A 21,590-nucleotide genomic window follows, 5' to 3' on the forward strand; every position below is an offset into this window, starting at 1 on the left:
CTACACGTTTGGGGAAGCTTATTAAATATTTTTTATGTATTCTTTTTATTTGTTCATAAAAGTCATTTGTTGGAATGGATTTTATTCGTTAGATGTTCGAACAGAGTTCCATAAGTGGTTTTACGTGATACTAATATCAAATATGGAATTAGCGAAAAACAATATATATATAAAAAGTGGTTATTAATAAAATCTTTGCCGCAATTTTTTAAATGGAAGAAAGTTGAAAGTAACATGATTTCTTAGTGATTATTAGATCTACTGGAAAGTTCTGTCCAGGAAAGTATGACTTGACTTGATATGTGGTTTTGCGAAGTACCTGACAGCGAAGCGAGTAACTGACTTCTTTATCTCTCTATTTGGCCCGTGGGCGACTGTGACTTTTGGCGTTAGGCATAGGAGGTGATTGGGTAATTGGCGGCTTATGGAACGACTAGAGAACTAGTGAAATCTGGAGAATGGAATACTCCCGAATCGAGGATCATCTTAATAGTCATTTCCTCTCCTCAGAAGTATCCATAAGTTATGAAGGTAGTATATTTAAGGTAGATGATGGTGCTCTATTTAGGGCTGTTGTGTACTTAAAGGAATATATAGTAACTTAACTGTTGGGGTGCTATACTCCCGAGTCGAGGATAATCTTAGTAGTTATTTCCATTTCCTTAGGAGTATCCATAGCTGAGTGAGTATTAGAGGGTGATCTGACTATGAGCAAAATAAAATAATAAATAAATTAGGGTATGTTTTTTAATTGGGGTGAACTACTTCCTAGTCGAGGATCATCTAATGCCCACTATAGTATACGCCTCCTTTCACAGCAATGCAAAAAGTTCTTTAAAAGAAAGTGGTAGGGTATTTAACTTTTAACTCAATGGTAATGTTCTAGCTTAAAGAGACATAGCATACATGGCTCAAAAGATCATGTGCATGCATGTTCAAACTAGTAACGAAAGTAACCGGTAGAACAAAGCAGTACCATCTGATTTATACATTTAAGAGTAAATGCTCTAATACATTTTTTTTTATATAAGATAAAGACGCCTTTTGCATCTTCGTATAATGGGGCGTGTTCTTTCGGAGACAAAATATCCTGGTAGACCTAATACTTTATTTCAGCTTGTTGCAAGTATTAAAAGCCCAAATTTTCAATCTTAATGTCTGTCCTTGATAGTGGTAGCCTGTGGTGCTAAGTATGAACAGATTGTTAAAATAGATTTTAGTTTTAAAAAAATTGTCTAATACATATTTTTTTACTATTTTGGCGTGCGTTTCTTCACTCCGATTGATTGAGTAAATGTTATAAATTTTATGCTTTGGCAAAATACCAGTGGTAGAAAAAGTCTGAAGACTTTCAAATCTGTTTTACTCATTTGAACTGTTTTTATACCTCTTGGCAGATTGCTGGGGTAACATACTTACTACTGTTATAAAGCAATATGGATTTCTGTAAGAATTCCGATGATACACGTCTACACTAATGATATGAAATGAAGAAATGTTATTTAATATGCATGCATGACGATGTAGTTTAAAATCACAAGTCACCATTATAAACCATCACAAACAAATAGAAATCACAGCGCTAGAGAAATTGCAATCGTAAAATCACATTGCAGTTACTAAGAAATTTATTGTTAGTAAGTAATGCAAGTGCACTAATTCTCTGAAGTTTGTGCAAGAGTGCTTGTCTCCACCGATACAGTTTGTGCAAGAGTGCTTGTCTCCACCTGTGAATTTTGTGCAAGAGTGCTCAGTCCCCCTTCCAAGGTTGTACCTGTTATGTTGGGAGACGGGGAACCGTCGCATGGACCAGGCATTTGCGTTACTTGAATATCGAAGTTGTTCGAACGGCTGCTGTCCGAAGATGTGAATGTCAAAATTATTTCGTCTTTTTCAGCCTCAAATGGAACAAATTCTACACAGAAAATAAAAAAATAAAAACATTTAGATTATGCGAAGAAGAGGAAAATATGATCACTGCAAATTAGTACCTTATTATTTCCACAAAAGAAAATTTTTGTTCTAAATAGAATAATTTTATTTATTATTTAATTGTGAATGAGCTATAAGCTAGAACTTGTCTCGTTTTATTTTTAAAGGAAAATGATGTGAAATTTAGACTGATGCCACGATATGATAGATCAACTTGTGAAAATTAAAGTGTTGTGTTTTCTTTTTATAAAATGGAGTCAGAATTTTTATTTATTTATCATTAATTTTAAAGAAAACAAACACTTTTATTTACACAAGTTGTTTCGTCATATCGTCAAGACAACCTGAAACCCACATCGTTTTCTTTTTAAAATACAGCGAGACAAATTCTAGCTCATAGCTCACATACAATTAAATAATAAATAAGATGTGAATGTCAAAATTATTTCGTCTTTTTCAGCCTCAAATGGAACAAATTCTGCACAGAAAATAAAAAAATTAGAACATTTACATTATGCGAAGAAGATGAAAACATGATCACTGCAAATTAATACCTTATTATTTCCACAAAAGAAAATATTTGTTCAAAATAGAATCATTTTATTTATTACTTAATTGTGAATGAGCTATAAGCTAGAATTTGTCACGTTTTATTTTTTAAAAGAAAACGATGTGGATTTCTGATTGCTGCTACAATTCGCGATCGCAACGCTCGAGTACGCCGTCTAGCGGGAGCCTGTAAATATCGGACATTAATTTATCACGTTTTCATTTAGTTCCATCAAAGTCATTGACTGAATCAGACGCCATTTTTTAGCAGCAAATAAGAAACAAAATTTCCCTAAGAAAAAGGCCGAAGAACTTGAAAAAAATCTCCAGAATATTAGTAAATCTTTCAGGAACAGAACACGCCAAACATTTGAAGAAAAATTCCTCAATAATTTTTAATTTCTATTATCAACAAACTTGCAACTGATGACTTCCGATTTCGGATACTGTTACAGATGTGTGTATTAAGGTAAAATGCATTTCTTCTGTCTTCAATTCATTACGAATTAAAGTGAAGTCAACATTGCTTTCGTCATTCCAGTGAATAAATATGAATTCAGAACATACAGAATTGTAATAGTTATAGCATATTCTTCTTCGTTATAGAATAGTATATATTTCTGTATCCATATAATTCGGAAAACAACAATAAAAAATTATCCAAGTTACTTGAAATAGTACCATTTGTGCTGATTCTTAATTAATTTTAATCGTTTTCTTGGTAAGTTTTTTTTAATTTTGAAAGAATAAGTTCAACTAGAATTCAGCTATTCTGTTTTTAGCTACATATTCAAATTCATATCAATTATAAAATTTTGCTGTGTAGTATGTTATCTAAAAGTAATGAAGGTATAAACTATGTATCTATTATTTGAGAATAAAGTTTTCAAACAAGGAACTTATCATTTTGGAATTCTCCGGGAATCATAAATCAGGTAAGTGCAATGATTTTTACAATAAAAAATTTGCTTGTAAATATTTTTTTTTTCATTTGATGATGGTTCTCTAGAGAATGGTTTTTTACGTCTGATTAAGAACTATAAGAATAATAAAAAAAGGAACAATATGAAAGTTTTTATTTCAATGTTAAGAATTCTTAAAATCGTTTTTTTTATCCTAAGAATTCTTTATTTTCCGTTTTTTAGTTTATAATTTTTTGATAAAAATTGTTCTCAAAATACTTTTGAAAAATTAAATGGTATTACATTATGTGTTTATGTATACTTCTTGTATATTCCAATGTTTGAAATAATATGATTCAGAAAAGTATGGAATAAAAATTCGGTACTTACATATTAACGCCACCGCCGCTACAGATTTGGCGGTTTTTAAGTGCCGCCAATCTACACTTAAAATTTTTGCGACAATTCATAAAATAAAACACTTTATTTAAAATCAAAATAGTTAATCGGATTTCGGTGGAAAATGAGCCGATATAGAGTTTAGCATAGATTCAAAACAATCATATCGCCATATGAACTCTGATGAATAAGATTCCAAATGAAATAACATTTCCAAAACGTACGTTTACCAAGATAAAGTTTTATGTTGTGGGAATTGGTACATTTTCGTTTTTTCGGTAAAATATTTCCCTCCTGAAAAAATAAAATTGCATCTTGTTTTGTTTTTGGCAAATCCCAAAGACGAATATTCGTAGCACTAAAAATGGCGACAAAAAAGAATTGTTTTTGTTTTTGTTTCGTCAGCATTCTTTATTTTACGTTTCTTAGTTTCTAAATAATGATTTTTATTGAAACTTGAAATTTTTTGATAAAAATTGTTGTCAAAAAACGTTGTTTACAAAATTAAATTTCATAAAATTATGAGGCTTATGTATACTTTTTGTTCATTTTAATTTTTGAACTAATATGATTCTTAAAACTATGGAATGTAAAGTTTAAATGGGCCTTTCATGTTATATCATTAAATTTAGTAATACTATTTCTCGGGCATTAGGTTTTAACTCTTATAAGAATATACATATTTTTTTCTGTTAATGTACAAATATTTTTCCGATGTGTTTTGGATGTTCCTTCTCTAATAAAAAGAGATACCATTTTGTTTTCGGTTGTACAAGAAAGAAGATCAAGCATTTTTCTTTTTTAAATTTAATAAGCCACATTAAAGAAGGAACGTTGCAATGCTACACGCTACATTAACGACGTCTCCAGAGTAACTGAATGACGGTTCATAGAGAAATCGCAGGTAAGCGTCTCATACAACAACGCCCCCTATAGTTCGTTGCGATCGCGAATATGATAGATCAACTTATGTAAATTAAAGTGCTGTGTTTATTTGCACAAGTTATTTCATCATATCGTCAAGACAACCTGAAACCCAAATCGTTTTCTTTTTAAAATACAGCGAGACAAATTCTAGCTCATAGCTCACATACAATTAAATCTATACATAATAATAAACGCGGCTGTGTGTGTGTGTGTGTCTGTAATCACAATATATCGCCCCAGAAGCCTCGCCCGGGCACGAAACTCGGCCCATAATTGTGTTTTGACATAATGAAGAAGTATTTTTTTTCTTTTTCAAAAATTTTGATTAGTTATTTAGTTATCAGTCATTTTGTAAGTCTATGCTTTTCGTCTGCTTTTTCGTCTTCAAAGAGCCATATTCAAAAAACTATTAAAAAATGCATATACTTTTCCCCCACTCTTATAAATGTATGCTAATGCGAACCTCACAATTGAATATTAATTTTCGACAACTTAAACCAATAATATACGAAGGAATTAATAATTTAATTGTAAAGTTCGCATTAGTTTACATTTATTAAAGTGGAGAAAAGTTTAACTTTTGTATTAAAAATGTGGCAACATATTCGATACGTAAATAGAACGCTTCGCTTTGATATATTTGTCGCTGTTCATAATTGTTATAATAAGTTTTTCTTCTTCTTTCCACGCTCTATTTTTTTTTCTTAAGCGAAGACGATAATTTTTATAGCGATATTGTAGTACTTTGTACAACTAAAAATTCTTTTCACAACACTTTAAAAATATTTACTTTGTTTTCTTTATATATACAGAGAACAGTCGGCAAAGAATTCGATTAGGTTGAAAAACATTTCGCTAAAAAGGAACGAATTCCAAAAGAAAAAATAAACAACTTAAAGAATAAAAATGCTGATGCCAGCCAATTTTTTGAAAGTTAACTTAGAAATAACAAACCAAACGATGTTAACAAAATGACGTAGAAAGCGCAACTAGATCAAAATTATACAAGCACAACTAGATCAAATTATAATACCTGAGTGCTTGACGTAACAGATATAGAAATAGAATTTGATACCATAAAAAATTATATAGAAATAGAAATTGATACCATAAAAAATTTATTCGTTTTCGTGTTCTTTTCATGTATTTAGCATTTTAGTTTTTTTTTCTTAAGCGTTGTAGCTATATAATTTCAAACATCCTCAAGAGCTATAACACATCTGCAGCAGAACTGGATATGAAGACAAAATTGCTGGACAGGAACACTTTAATTGTCCACTAATCTTCAGATTTCCTGCTATGTTTTAAAAAACTTTATTTGTGAAAACCTTCAGCGTGGCGGACAGCTGGCCGCCTTAGGCGGCTAGAAATAAATAAAAGGAATCTACTTGTAACAATTTTGATTAATAAAAAGAGTTTATGACGAATTTGTTGTTAAAAGTATTAATCTAGGAGCCTTATATTAATCGTATGGGCTAGGTAAAGTAGCTTGCAGTGAAGGGTACAAGCTGTGAGACTGAATTTGATATTGCATTAACTGGTTGCTAATATCAGCAGTGCATTATTTACACTCCTTCACTTTTGTTGCAATTGACAACCAATTGATGCACGATGTAAAGACGATTTAAGATACAATTAAGTGACGTTAGCTTAGTTTCTAAGTTTATGTTTCTATATCTACAATGGTTTTTCGGTCTTGTTGGCACTTCAATTTTAAAAAGAAAGTCATGTCAAATTATTTGTATTATAAATATTTATGGTATTATATTGTACTAATTCTATTTCTCCGAAAAAATATAAAATATTATTATTTAACCAAAACTTCATTTTTAAAACTAATATATATATAAATAGAAATGTAGTTAGTTAATTTTTCAATGAGTACTTTAAATGAAAAATGGGAGTAAGAATATCTAAATCTTTACAAATTAGTAAACTTAGTGGCAATAGTTACACTGATATGCAATTAGATTTTTAGCTACAATATTATCTTAACCAAAGTATATGTGCCAAATTTGAGCTTTCCTCTTCTATAATAATTAGCAACACTTTTATTTGTTTTACTGCGTCCCCTGTTCGACTTAAAGCTCACTAAAGATAGAGTGTGTGCCCTCAATTTCGAGAAAACTGGTATATTTTTTGCTCACTTTCCAGTGAAAGGTAATTAGTTTTTCATATTTGTTTTTGTAGTTTTTCGTTGCATTTTGTAATAATTATTTATACTTTTAATTCGATTCACTGATTACTTCTGATAAACCATACTTCAACCTATTTTAAGACGGTTGCTTTAAACTTCTGTAATTTTTCCCGCTGCACTTGTAAATTAACAAGCCCATGTTTTTCCAAGTTCATAAATTAAATAAAAGGAACATGAGGTGCATTAAAATACAAAAAACATTTCTAAAGCCAGGGTCAGTCTCTCAAACTCGCTAGTGTTTTCAAAGCACTGTGCTTTAATAATTAATGGATTATCATTTCAAAAGTTCAGAAATACCTCAGATTCAAAATTTAGTAACATAATGTTCTGAAAAATTAATCCATATAGTTCAGTAAAATTACAACTGTTGTTGTTGTTGTCGTCGTCGGCAATTAAGACTGAAGGGGTGCGATTGTTCTTGTTTTCCAGTGGCGCCATCTATGGCCAAGAATTCGACTTCTGCCACATCCATACGCCCCACCTGTTTATAGGGTGAACCCATTCATACATCCATTCATTCATCCACAGATAGTAATTTTGACCTGAACCAGAGAACGATCAATCTCATATCCTGTACCCCCAGAGGTATTGATTTATTATGGTAACATGGAGGAATTTATGACCAGACAGATTTAATGTGCACCAGTCATCATTTACTACACAGGGAGTTTTCAGCCGGCTGGATTCGAACTCCCGTTGAGTCCAGCACCCTGCCAACCAGGCTATACTGGCCAAATTTACAACTAAAATCTTATTATTAGATTACTAACTTCTTGTTCCTCCAAGTATGCCGCACATTTTCTGTCCATCCGGTAGTAGGAGATGATCCTTGACACATCCGGCACTCTCGGCAACATCGAAGCTGGTGAAATCCAGTTGCAAAAGACATGCCTGAGCTTCTGAACGATGGATAGTGTAAGTACAGCTTTCGATTGATGCATCGCTGTCTGGAAAAGTAATGCGACCTACTCGGGAGTTAACAGATTGAGAGCAAGACGATGATCGAGTCGACGCTAGAAAAAGGGGAAACATTATATAATCGATGATAATAATAAAAGCAATAATCAAAAATAAAAAAAATTTCATCGATAACTAATATTAAAACACTGTAATTGATGAAAAAAATAATACAATTATTAATATTAAAAACAATAGCTTATAACGAAACTAATCGATAACCAAGTCAAATATGTGATACTGTAGGTACAGCTGGAAATAAAAATTTTAACAGATGAAATTTTTGTATAGAAAACTAGATTATTTTTGGCTCATGTTAATAAGCGCATGATCTGCTATATACAAGGTGTTGCGAAATTAAAGAACAAATCTGGTAAAAAATTTAAGGCATATCATAAGGATTAAGAATTGCATAGCAACGCGTGATCTGAAATGTCATCGTACACCACTAGGGTCACTTTCCTTTTATAGTCTGGCCATTTATGCGCTTTAGAACTGGTAATTTTATTTACCTAAATTACCTGAATTCCATGTTTTCTAATGAACATTGCCGAAAACTGCAGACATAGAAATGTTTGTGTTTTCTATATTTATTGATTTTGTGTTCAATTTTCTTACCTCGGCAACCAATTGCTCAGAAATGGACCCACCCTGCAGTTTTTGCAGTTTTAATTCTTAACTTTATAACGACAACTCATTAAAATGCATGGTTCTTTCTTTTTTTCTCAGAAAAATAGGATCATATTTTCAGAAATAAAAAGCAGAAAAAAACAGGATTATATAGAATCATTATCATTCAGAATTATCTGGGCTCCTTAAGCCCTTTTTCCATTCAACTTTAAGATTTTGACTTTATTTAAGATAGTATTTTTTGGTTGTAATCCAAATTGGAATGAAAAGAAAAATTTAATGCTTTGTTTTCAAGATACAGAAGAACCGATAAAAAACTAAGCAGCCATTGACATGAACTTCATTTCTCCTTTTAAGTTTCCAAATGTAAAAATTTGCATTAAATACTGTGGCATCACAATTTAAGGCTTTTTCAAAAAACATTTGCGATGTGATGATCAACGAGACGTGGTGACTCATGGGATAAAGCTTTGCCTCCCAGCGAGGTAACATGGGCGCGAATCCCAACCATGGTAGGTCGAAACGAATTCCACACCTCGCTTGCATGGACCACAGTGCTGATGTAAATTATCATCAATGGTAAACGGATCATGTTTTAGAGTCCCCTTGCCACCCGGCTAACCTTGGGATTTTTGTGTGTGGTTTTCCTCTCCATATAACGCAAATGCAAGTTAGTTCCATCAAAAAGACTTTCATGAAGGCAAATTTCCCCCAATCCAGGAGTTACCTTGTCTTCAGGATTAGGTTCAAAATTACAAGAAGTTGAACAGTGGTAGCCCGTAAACTCAAAATTGTGTCGGCTGTTCAACGACGGTTTTAAAATAGAATATGATGATTAGCTGAATGCCTGTACTTTATTATTTATCGTGCTTTATTGATGGTTAGCTGAACACCTGTACTCCGTATGGGGGAGGGGGAGAATCAATAAACAATCGGCAATGAACAACCCTACGAAGTCATGCATAAAAATTAGAGACAATAAATATTGACGCAATTAATAAAGATAAAATAATTTCAATGACTTTTATATATATTATTATTATAATTCATCCTTATCTGTGACTCTACTTTAATAGACTAAGCAAAACACGTTTTTAGTAGCTCATCTCGTGAAAATAATGATTAACTTAATTCAGTATCACCTAGCATGCTGCAATTGCATGAAGTCAACTCATGGTATTTTAAATTTAATACAATCAAGCTGTTTTCTCCAGTACCTTCGAGGAGCCTAAATGAACCTTTTTCCTCCGTATCTGTAATAAAAATGCACAGCATGGAGCAGTTTTAATAGGCACCACATTTACTCATAAAAACACTTCTTACTAGACTGTATACTGATTAAAACTGCACCAATTACTATAATACTTCTGGCAAAAAAAATAACTATATTCTATGGTAATTTCAGATTCAGAAACTTATGGGGAGGTATTTCCCACATTCAGGAAAACAAAACCCTTCCTAAACATTCTGGACAACCCAGTGCTTCTCGTGAATTTTCACAAACTAGAAATAACAGGTCCTAATTTTCATAGATGTGTAAAATTAGAAGTAGATAATTCATAATTTCACAGATACGGGACCTTTAACAAAATGCCGTGCTTCAGTTTCAAACCATGTTTCAGCTTTGTCAACATTATATGATTGCCAATGATTATATGATAATGAAATGTTGTCTTACCAAGCATCATCTTATTCGTGTCATTCATGCATGAAAAAGGTAGTTGCTTCACTTCAATCGAGAATCCCTTCTTCTGGTGAAATGTACTGAAGAACTGGAACACCAATTGATCCGAATTGAGTGGAAAGAAAACAAATTCTGGAAGGAGAAAAATAGTGATTATTTTAGGTAAATAACATTTCTTAAGTTTTGGGCAACAACATATATATCTTTTATCTTTCTTTCTGACTTTTCCTTTATATCTTTACAATAGCCTTATCCTTCATAAATTTTGAGATAAAAAGTATACAAATTTCAGTTTTGCAAACACATTATATTCATTTGTTATGTTTAATATTAGGTTCTTGGTTTACCGACTGGACTGTGTAGGAGTCAGGGAACTAGCCTTGCAACAGAAAGGCTCTTGGTTCGAATCCCGGGCAAGACATGAATGTTCTTTCATTCTCTGTACTATCTATCCTTACTGTGGGAGAAACGTTGGCCCACCTAATAGGGTGCCCTGAAAGAGTGGCCAATAAATCTGCCCTTCAGATGCCTATATGACGAAAGCTCATTCCCCAGATGGGCATTGGAAAAAAAAAGGTACCTGATTTAATCCAATCCTTTTTTCTCTCGCGTGTACTTATTTTATGAAGATAAAAATTGATGTCTCAATTGTTTCATTTTTTAAAAATATATTTCGTGGAAAACAAGGCATTTAGGCTTTCCAAAATGTGGTAAGCTTTTGCGTTCGAGATTTATTTAAGGGTTAAAAAATCTGAGATTACTACTAAAAGTTTACAAGAAGTAACTCAATATTTACACATTACCTTACAGTACCTGCAGTGCTGCCAACTACTACGCTGCACAATATCTTATAGAGTGATAAACAAAGAAAAACTAAAGCTTTCGGAATCTTTGGTAATTTTATCAACATTTTAAATCGCTCATCACGAGAGAGCGGACACAAAGTGCCGTTTCATACCAGCTTTTAAATCATTTACATATAGTGGCGTGGAAAATGACTTTAAATCAAATTTGCAAAATAAAGAATTATACATAACTACTACCTCGGACATAGATGACGCCACTGGAAAACAAGAAGGACCACACCCCCTTTATCTTAATGGCCGATGACAACAACAACCTACGTGCTTGACTACTACTATATATACAGCTACCACTAGAAGAAATTTTACCAAAAAACGTAGAAAGTTGCCAGCCCTGTATCTGGTAGCTACTAAATAATAACAGTGGTAACTAAATATTAAGATAATGTTGAAATTTTAGCACATAGAAGGGTAGGTATGTTAACAGGGACAATGGCAAAGATGATAACTTGCTCCATTTTGTAGCAAATGTTTTACTAGTGGTAGCAAACTTTATGTTTTAATGTATTATTTTTAATTTAGAATTTTTATTTAAGATCTATTTTGCCCAACACTACGCATAAATAATTGTAAGGTTAGGTTTATGTAAAGAGCTCCTTTGTTTCTTCTATCTCGTGATGACCCATTGTGAACGTTGTTAAAAGTAACTAAATTTCTTCAAATTTAATTTTTAATACTCTACTACCTTTATAAAAAAAATTTCAGAAAGCGAAGCAGTCGGCATCCTTGCAGTAATAACTAACAGACCATTATAAATGAGGACAAAAGGTCACCATTTATGTATAGTTACATTTTGATCTGAAGCTATAGATTATGGATTTGCAATATTTTTTAGCGCTAACTGGCAGCAACGTTTTTAGGGAAGTACTTTTTACATCAAGTGTTGAGAGTTTATAACAACAGCGAGAAATGAGTTAATAGATGTGATTTTGTCTGCACGTTTTATGATAAATGATTCAAACATATGCATAAAATAGGTGATAAATATCCGGTGATGATGTGAGTTGGCTATAACAAAAATAACTTCTGCTTAGAAGAATTTTTAGTAATAAATATTACCACAGCTGTCAACTTGTTCGGTTGTTGGGAGAGACTTTGCGAAGTGGTTATACAATAATACTTAAAGTATAAAAAGTTTTCTGAAAATTTAACGGTTTCTCCAACATTTAAGTTCCTATTTACCGTACTTATGTATGTTATATATACATGTTTGTATTATTGATTTTTTAATGATTTGTAACATATTTAAAATTAAAATTTATGCTTCATTATATAAACGTTAGTGTTTCCAATAAGAAATTATATTCTAATGGATAAGTTGGCACCCATGCATTGTTGTGTATTGTGTTATTGCTTTTATTAAAATAAAATTCAATAACGCTTTCTTTAAGTGTTTACCTACCGGATTACCAATACTAAGAAAGTCATTTCCATGAAAAAAGTAGCACATTTCTAAATCAATAATGTGAATATTTTATAATTTTAGAAACAACCAATTTTGCAATAAAAGTGCAATATTGATATTATTTCAGAACTAAATAACTAAATATGTATATTAATATTTTCAATTCATTTTTGTGAATGGATTTATGTGGGTATCCAATGCAAAGTAGTAAAGTATATCTTTTAGTAAGCATATTTTTATTTCAATTAGTAACTATTACCAAAAATAATCAAGTATCGTTTTCGTTTTAGAAGTCTTAGAAGACTAAATACTATAAATCAAAAAACCACTTAAACCCGATAAATTCAGTTTCCGATAAATTCAGAAATACTATTTTATTGACTTAGACGACTAATGATAATTGAATTACCTTGACCATTTTGCTTATCTGACATTACGAAAAAAATATAATTTATCCAATAATTTCCTTTTATAATGAGAGCTAATAAGCTAGAAAACAAGACTGCTGTTATCGTTGAAATAAAAGAAAACGGAATAATTTAATTTAATAATTAATCGTAAATTAAACGGAAAATTAGTCGTCTCTAATTCGATTTTCATCAATGGCAAGTTCTGCAACAATCAGAAAATACCGTTTCGTTTTTGGATGATGCCGCTTCAACGGTTCGTAGTACAATGTTCTAATGTCAACAGAGACATTCTCCGTGTTTCGAACTATCAGTATTCTGAATTTCATCGCTCTGGGTCGGATAGTTTAGGAGTCTATGAAGTACGCACAGAAGGACACACTATGAAGGACACACAGAGAGACATTTATTTTTATACATAAAGATAGATAATGTAGTTTAAGAATTGCTATGAGCATAGTAATTGTTATAAAAAAGGAAGTTTACTAGATATCAAGGAATTTTTTTACTTAAAATTACTTAGTTCTTTGAAATGAATTATAAAAACGGTGTTGCCAAATTTACTTATTTACGGGAATATAACTGCATTGTCTCTTAGAAATCAGCAAATTATTAATGTGTGTTTACCCTCGGTCTAAGCCGATTATAACTGTTCATATAAAACAAATAAGGTAATTAAAAATGGAGCAGACGATTAAAAAAAAATTCTATGTGATTGTCAAGTTGAAAAATTGGATCAAATATAAGGAAGAGTTTCGGTGAGAATTGTGTTAGCACCTGCTAACTAAGTAAGCAGTTACTCAGCCAATGTTTGAACAAAAAGAACGGACAGGATGGAACCAAAAGATTAGAAAGAAAACAAGATCAATATACGCCTATTGAAGGTCATAAAAAGTGTTACAATGAAAATTTTAGGCAAATAAAATGATGAATAACGAATTTAATGTGTTAAATGAAAAATAGTTTTCTGCGAAAACATCCGCCACGAGCTCGACCAGTTAATTCCTTCCTCTACTTACTTTACTTCTGTGCTCCCACGTGCTTAGTATTCATGTATCGCCGTTGAAGAAAATTTTTTATTGTTGGTTACAATATTTATTCTTCAATGTATGAATATTGGTTTTAAAATGTTGATTAAAAATTCTAGCAAATAAATAATTCAATCTTAGTTGTTCTATTAAATGAGCTCTTACGTGTCATCGAAGTAGCTCAATTTTCTGAAAATTCTTCCTATTTTAATCCTTTAACGTGCAATTTATTTCTAGTATGAATATACTAAAATATTTTAGAATTTAGGTTAAAAAAATTTGAATTGTGACACCATTTTTTTCTGGTAAATATGTTTACCACCACCCATTCATTAGCTGTTATAAAATAGGTGTTATAAGAAAACAAGAAAACTCATGACTTTTAGTTCTTTTAATTTATAAAATATATTTCATTAATTCTACAAACTGCAAAAGGAATTATATATTATATTTTTTTATACATTCCCTAAAAACGAGCATACTGTCCCACATTTTGTTCCATTCCACCGCGTTTTCAATGATGAGGAATGGTAATGCATATTTCTGTATTTATCAAGAATATTTATCAAAATTTTTTATGAAAATAAATGAGAGGCATCTTTTTGTGTATAGGAAGAGTATCACAACTTTTCCTGATTGATAAAATATGGAGCACCTTTGAAGTTTGAAGCTGTTCTATGAGAACTACTTCCCAACAGCTAGAGAATAGGTAGTCAAACAGTTTCCAGTTCAGATAAAACCAATTATTTAATGGTTAAGTGTATATAAATGTTCAATAGACATAACTTCAGACCCCACTTCGTAATCTACTTCACACGTATTTGTTAATTGCTGACATCGTTTAGAAAACAAAATATTTCAGCCGTTGGTAGAAAAAGCAAAAAGTTTTCTCTTTCCATTTGCCGTAGCTTATCTGCTTCAATTTTTCCCCAACGCCCACATAGGTTGACATTCGCCAATTCAAGCGTATTAGGGCAGATTTGTTCGCCACTATTTCGGGGCGTCACATAGGGAGGGCCAACGCTGCTCCCACAGTAAGGACAGATAGTACTGAGAATAAATGAACATCCATGCCTTGTCCGGGATTCAAACCCAGAACCTTTCTGATGCAAGGCCAGTATCTATTTCAACATCAGTTTTCAATTTATGCAGCCACCAAAACTAAATACAAAAGGAATGTAGATGCTGAACCTGGCCGTCTCCAGTTATCAGAAACTGAACACATAATTGTGTAAGCAAAAACAACCTCACTCTCATCATTAATTCATCTGAATATGTTCAAATTACTAGTTTTGAATTTTGTTCAATTTGTTTCCCATTCATTTCTCTCTTTTCCAAATGATATGAAGAAATGCATGCAAATGAAGAAACTTGCTACTAAAATAAAGTTCTGAGAAAAATTTCTATAGCAAGTTGGTTCATACGAACCAAAGCCTTCTAATGAGATCTTAAAATAAAAATATTCGACAAGCATGTCACCAAATTAAGCCAGAAATTTTTGGACAAAGCTCTAAAATGCAATTCAGCAAACTTTAATAACAGTATTAAGTGCCAGAACCTAGAATGCAAATACATTAGACCTATTGCAGTGCACTTTTTCAGCGATATGACAAAATCAAGACATCAAATGTATATATTAAATTCACCCATTATTGCCCACAGTCTTAAAGACTAAACAAAAAGAACAACGATATCCCCTCCTTTCGTATATGAAACTTTTTTCAGTTTTCTGTAATTTATGGACACTCACTGACTATTATGGACACTCACTGAGTATTATGCACACTCACTGAGTATTATGCTCACTCACTGACTATTATGCACACTCACTGACTATTATGCACACTCACTGAGTATTATGCTCACTCACTGACTATTATGCACACGATGAATGGGCAAAGGTAATGTTTGCATCAGGTACCCAGCTCCATTTAATAAGTTAAGTGAAAAAGTAGATGTCATTAGGTTCTGGTAAAATATAAAAACATATTTGACTATAATTAATTTTTCAATTCACATTTTTCTACTTCTTTGGAAAATCATTTTTGAAAAGAACATAAGCTGGCAGGTATGGCATTACCTCTTTATTAATTCCTAATTTAAATCACAAAAAAAAATATTTGAGTTGCGCCAATTGAAATAAAAAAATTTTATACAATTATTTTTTTTTTGTTATGAAGTATGAACTGTTGATAATTTGAAACAAAACTTACTTTTCGAACCAGGAGGAAGGTCGCCACATATTTTGTACCTCCTCTCTCCGTTCTGTATTTCAAGAAAATCCTCTGAACACTGAGTGAAAGTCATTTTCTCCACTTCGAACCAGTCCACTGTTAGCTTGACTTCACACACGTCTTTGGAGAATCTTTCTATCATGTAGTAACATCGAGAATATCTTGGATACTTGTTTGGATAATTTGGAGACTTAATGTAGCCGTACTGAGTATTAATTGTCATGTTACAACCTCCTAATAATAGAAGCAAAGAATTTCGTTATTGGCGTGATTTTACCTAATTAACAGTGGAAATTTATGCAAGTAATTAAAAAGAAGGTAAAATTCCTAATCCTAAGAAAAATGCAATAGTAGCCTTCATTAGTTAAATTATATTATTGAAGGGCTTAGAATAATATTTTTCTCTATTTGAGGAAATCTATGCAACGTAAAAATTTTGGTACTGTGCAATATCGCATTTTTTTTATTTACTTTTTCACTGTTATACGTAGTTGATTCATGTTCTCATTTTTTTTCGTTTGTTTACTGATAACATATATTTTCATGCGCATTAGGATCAATTTATAGCTTCATGTCAAAAACATTTTGTTTTATAAAAACAAGCACATTTCAAGAAATATATTTGCCTATATTCTTTCAAATAATTGTTATTTTGTCAATTTTAAATAATTTTTTGCCGGAAAACTACAGTACTGTTCTTAAAAATATATTTAGTTTACCTCAGCACAAATGGTGGCAATAATACACAGTGTGAGATGTAAAAAAAACGAGGAAGCTATTTATATATATTTTTGGATTGGAAGTAACCTTATTTGTAAACTTTGGTATAATAAACTTCTGTTTTGTGTTTACAGCAAATTCACAAATGTGAGTATCTAAATTAAAAAGTTTTAACTTTGTTTTGTATGTAAAATTAACACAGCGAGCGAAAGTCACATAACCAGACATAAAATTGATACGGTTTTATAATGAACTGCTTCCTTCGGAAATGAAATGCATTCTGCATTCGACTCTGGTGGAGGTATGGAAAGTATCTTACGAGTATAAATAGGTTGCTGGATATCTGTGTTATCTCGGTGTTTGACGCGAAGTTCCACTGACCGATTCATCTTTATTGTGCTGACATAAAATTATAAGTCATCTTTAAAGTCGTATGCTAGTTTAAATAGGGGGAAACGCCCATGGTAAAAAGAAAAAAAAAAGCAGAGGGAAATGTATAGCCAGAGGATAGTGGTCAAATACACAATAGGCACAATAAGTCGGGAATGGTTAAAGTAAAAATAGGAAAATAAAGGAAAATATAAAATTATTATATATTAATTATTAATATTAAAAGGAAAATAAAGATAATAAAATAAAATTAGCTATATACAATAAAAAGTCTAAAAGATTAACTACGAATATGATTTGAGAATAGTAGCACTTAAATATTTACATAATAAAACTATTTACAATAATGTACATTGTGATCCTCTGCTAAAACAGTGACCCGGTCGTCCCGGCAAGACCACCACTCGTACCCAGTGGCGTACGCAAGGGAGGGGTTTAAACACCCCCCTTGAGCTCAGACAAAATGGCAGAAAAAATTTTTTAGTAGAAATTATGCGAGCTATTATTTTTTAAGACTATATATTTTTATTAGCCTTATGCCTACTTTTTTTCTCTCACGGTATTTCTCAGAGTTCTGAAAGAACATTTACTATAATAGGGTTGTACTTTTGAAACCAAATTCACGTGATACTGTTACGGACTGGTTCCTTTCTGTCCTGCTAGTATAGTTTTCGAGACTGGCAGTCATTCGTGAGGTCTTGACGCGATGATTCTGGAATCCTAGACGTTCTGTCGTCTTTGAGACAATTCGAGAATTTTGGAGATGCGGTGAAAAATTATATAAAAGTGGGAACGGGGTACAGTGAAGTTAGTTAGTCAGACTAAGAGTTATCTCTGCTGCTTGTCTTTCGGAGCTTGTCGCTAAATCTGTTTTGTTTTGTCTTAACAAAAAGTTCATTCAATCACCGAACCCGTCGTCGCCACTATTTCGACTAGTGAAGAAATCAGTAATAATACAATTGGAGATACTGTGCTCGTTGAAGTTATTCATTCCAGCTCGAAACTTTGCGATCGTAGCATAGCGGATATTTTTTTGCCAATATAGTATATAAATATATATTTGCTGTTCTCGGATCTTTAGGATGTCAAAGCGCAAGAATTTAACAATTTTTAATTATTTTGAGAAAAAATCACGACCTGAAATTAGTGAGGTGACACCATCTAGTACCAATGTAAGTTTTTCTGTTGAACAGAAATGTGATACTTTCGTAGAAGAAAACGTTTCTAGCATAACAAAATCTGATGAATGTGAAAGTGGCCCTCAAAGTGTTACTTTCCACCCATATGACACTGGACTTTTTTCAGAAGATATTACATTATGTTCTTAAACTTAAAAAATCAAATCAAAATTTAACTAAACAATGTTGTCTGAATAAAAAGTCAAAATTGTCTAGCTGTCTAAATTAAGGAAATAATAGTGCTTTATTACAGATTCGAATTTCTTTTAGTAGTTCCACAAAATTATGAACACCCCCCTTGAAAAAATTCTGCGTACGCCACTGCTCGTACCGGATTACTCACTGTACTGTATTTAATAGTTCTACGGCTTGCCCGGATCGGACCCTATAGGGTTTATAAATTGGTTTATTGGATCTGCCAAATATCTACTCTTTTTGGAAAATTTTCTTCTGGTGTTAGCTAAGTTTATGTTTAAATTTATTATTCTTTATTTTGTATATTTCATACAAAAATACTTTCCACAGCATAACACGTAAATCCTTTATAAGTTCACATGAAACGCCAGCTTGCTACAGCTTTTTTTGAGATGAGGCTTTATTATTGGTAAAATTGCAAAAATTCTGAATGTTTTTGTTTTTAACTGTCCACCACTCTATGAAACATTTCGCAAAGAGCGTAATAGTTAATTTGCAGTTAATTTGCCTCACAAATTAGCTGCCCTAGTTAATTTGCGTTTTTTTCACATTATCTTAGCTTACAGCTTAACTCAAAAATTTCAATATTTTCAAAATTTCTCATAACATATTATGTCATTGAGTGGATGAGTATTTTGAATTCCTTTATTTAAAATGAACACCATCTTGTTTTGTTTTTTTTAATTTTTAAGTGATAGTAATAAGAATAAGTTTCATTTTTAAAATGTATTTCTCATTTTACGGCATATTGATAATATTAATGTCATAAAAAATGTTTGAAAGTTCTTAACGTAAAATATAATTATTTTTTTCAGATATTTAAAGGGGGAGTACAGAAATTATTAACATTTATATTAATATAAGTTCACTTACCATTTCCTATCTTCTCAATGGAGTCATTCTAAAAATTAGAGAGAAAAAATGTGGATTAGTTTCTATTTTTCTATATACAATTCTATATACACTCGCATATAGCGACCCCTGGCTTAACGAGAATCCGGATTTAACTTGGTTGGAACAATGTTAAGCCTATTGGTGCATAACTTGTTTTTAACAAGCAAACCCCGCTTTTAGCGAGCGATATTTTTGTGATTCATAAAATTTCGACTTACTTCCCCAGCTTAGCTAAACCCTTCTGGGAAAAATTCGTTTAAAATCTGAAGAAAACTGAAAATTTGTATGAGTCAGTTTAGTTAGCATTCAGCAAACACGTGAACTTCATTAAATAGCAAATGACGATGTTTTTTGCCGATGAGTCTTGTCCGAAGAACAGAAATATAAAAAGGAGAGAATAGAGATGTCCAAGCCAGAAGCTGAACTATATCACTGAGTGGAATAATTGCATCATATCTTTGGACGATTCATATTCACATCTCCATAGAAACGAGATCCTATTGGTTGCTATCAGTAACTAAATTATCATTGATGGATTGCCGGTTAACATCTGAGTGAAGTGACGTCAGCTTAGGCATCTTTAAAGTAAATTAACTAACTTCTTTTGTAATGAAGGGAGAAAAAAATGAATAAAAATAACTGTTATTTAATAATTTAATAAGTAAGTATATAACCTTTAGCGACTTTTTCACGAATCAGTTTTAACGAACACTCAGTTTTAACAAGCAAATTTCGCTGTTGTAAACGAGTTCGTTGCAAGCCCATCTTGTAAGCGATTTCGACTTTAGCGACTAAAATGATTAAAAAATGCAGTGAGAAATGTTTTTAGACCATTTCGGGAGATAATAAGAAAGTTTGTATAAGTTTTGCATGTAATATTCCTAAAGAAGGAGTTATTCGAAATCAAAAGCGATAAGATATAAGGGAAAAAGGGTTCTAAATCAAATCAGGTAGAAAAACTTTAGTCTAATATGAAAATATAAATAAATAAAGGCAAGAAATAATAAACAAATAGATGGAAACTAAAAAAAGATGAATGAAGTAAATGAATAAATAATGTGAAATAAATTACCCTTTCGCAGTGTAGCTAGCCAGTTTGGCAACATTAATTCAACAGATATTGCAAACCACTATAAATGTAAAACTAATTGCTTTTAAACGTTTAGAACTCACTATTCTTCTAAATATGTTGGTTTTTAACAAAATAGATGAGCACATAGCTGAACTATGTGCAAGTTTCTTCAGAGATGCACTCTCTTGTCATACGTGCAATTACTTTAAAAATTTTGATTTTGAGCTCATCAAAGACAACATAAAATATAGCCCGGCAACCGCCTTTTTCCTATCCGACGGAGTTTTGTCCCGTAAATTTTGTAAATAGCTGTAAATACTTGTAAATAATTTTGCGCATTTATTATACATTTTTCCTTTTCTCTGAGGCTATGTGGCTACTGTGCATCTGAGAAGCTCGGGGGTAATACCTCGAAGGGAGGCGAGGCAGTCTGCCACAAAACCTCTTCTCTCTCTCAAACTTGTTTGTTCAATCTCACTACTTCATTTTAATTTTCTCTCAGTAAAAGATACTGAACCCCAACTTTTACCTTTCAGTTGCGCTTCGGCGATTTATCATTTATTTCCACTCAGATGAATTAGTTGGAGCCCCTAGCTGGGCTGATGCTAAGATAACCAACACATATGATATGATTCTTCTAAATAACAAAGAGCTGAGGAATGCTTAAAACGAATTAAAAAATTTTTGAATACTGACATTTAAGACTTATATAGAGATGCTAACGGGGGGGGGGGGGGGCTCCGGATTCGACAAAGTATTTTAAAAGACGGTAGAGAACTACAAATTAAAATTTGCAGATTTTCGGTTAGTTTTGCGAAATTTTTATAAAGCGCAACATGCCGTAACTGTATTAAAGTGACGAATCACTTAAGCTTTTGAAATATTTGGAAGTAATGGTGTGTTAAACACCGTTTAAATCGAATTTACCGAACCAATACATTAAAATACAACCACTCGAAAATAGTAATCCGCTTTCCGGAGCAAGTCTGCATCTCGACTTATTTAAGTTAAATCTCAACTTTTGTAT

The 21,590-nt window shown here is 31.9% G+C and overlaps 1 protein-coding gene across 1 annotated transcript in view; it reads right to left on the reverse strand.

Moving 5' to 3' along the window:
* Positions 1-21,590, reverse strand: part of LOC107444493 (cubilin) — an 83,985-nt gene that overhangs the window by 32,083 nt on the left and 30,312 nt on the right. Inside the window, exons 2-6 of the mRNA XM_043056066.3 lie at positions 19,471-19,498; positions 16,094-16,348; positions 10,172-10,309; positions 7,677-7,919; positions 1,775-1,915 (exon numbers count right to left, since the gene is read on the reverse strand). Coding sequence (XP_042912000.2) covers positions 1,775-1,915; positions 7,677-7,919; positions 10,172-10,309; positions 16,094-16,348; positions 19,471-19,498 — 805 coding nt within the window. The remainder of the gene's footprint in view (positions 1-1,774; positions 1,916-7,676; positions 7,920-10,171; positions 10,310-16,093; positions 16,349-19,470; positions 19,499-21,590) is intronic.

This window comes from Parasteatoda tepidariorum, chromosome 1 (assembly GCF_982258835.1).
Source record: "Parasteatoda tepidariorum strain Cologne lab strain chromosome 1, Ptep-v5.0, whole genome shotgun sequence".
In the NCBI taxonomy this organism is placed as follows: domain Eukaryota; kingdom Metazoa; phylum Arthropoda; class Arachnida; order Araneae; family Theridiidae; genus Parasteatoda; species Parasteatoda tepidariorum.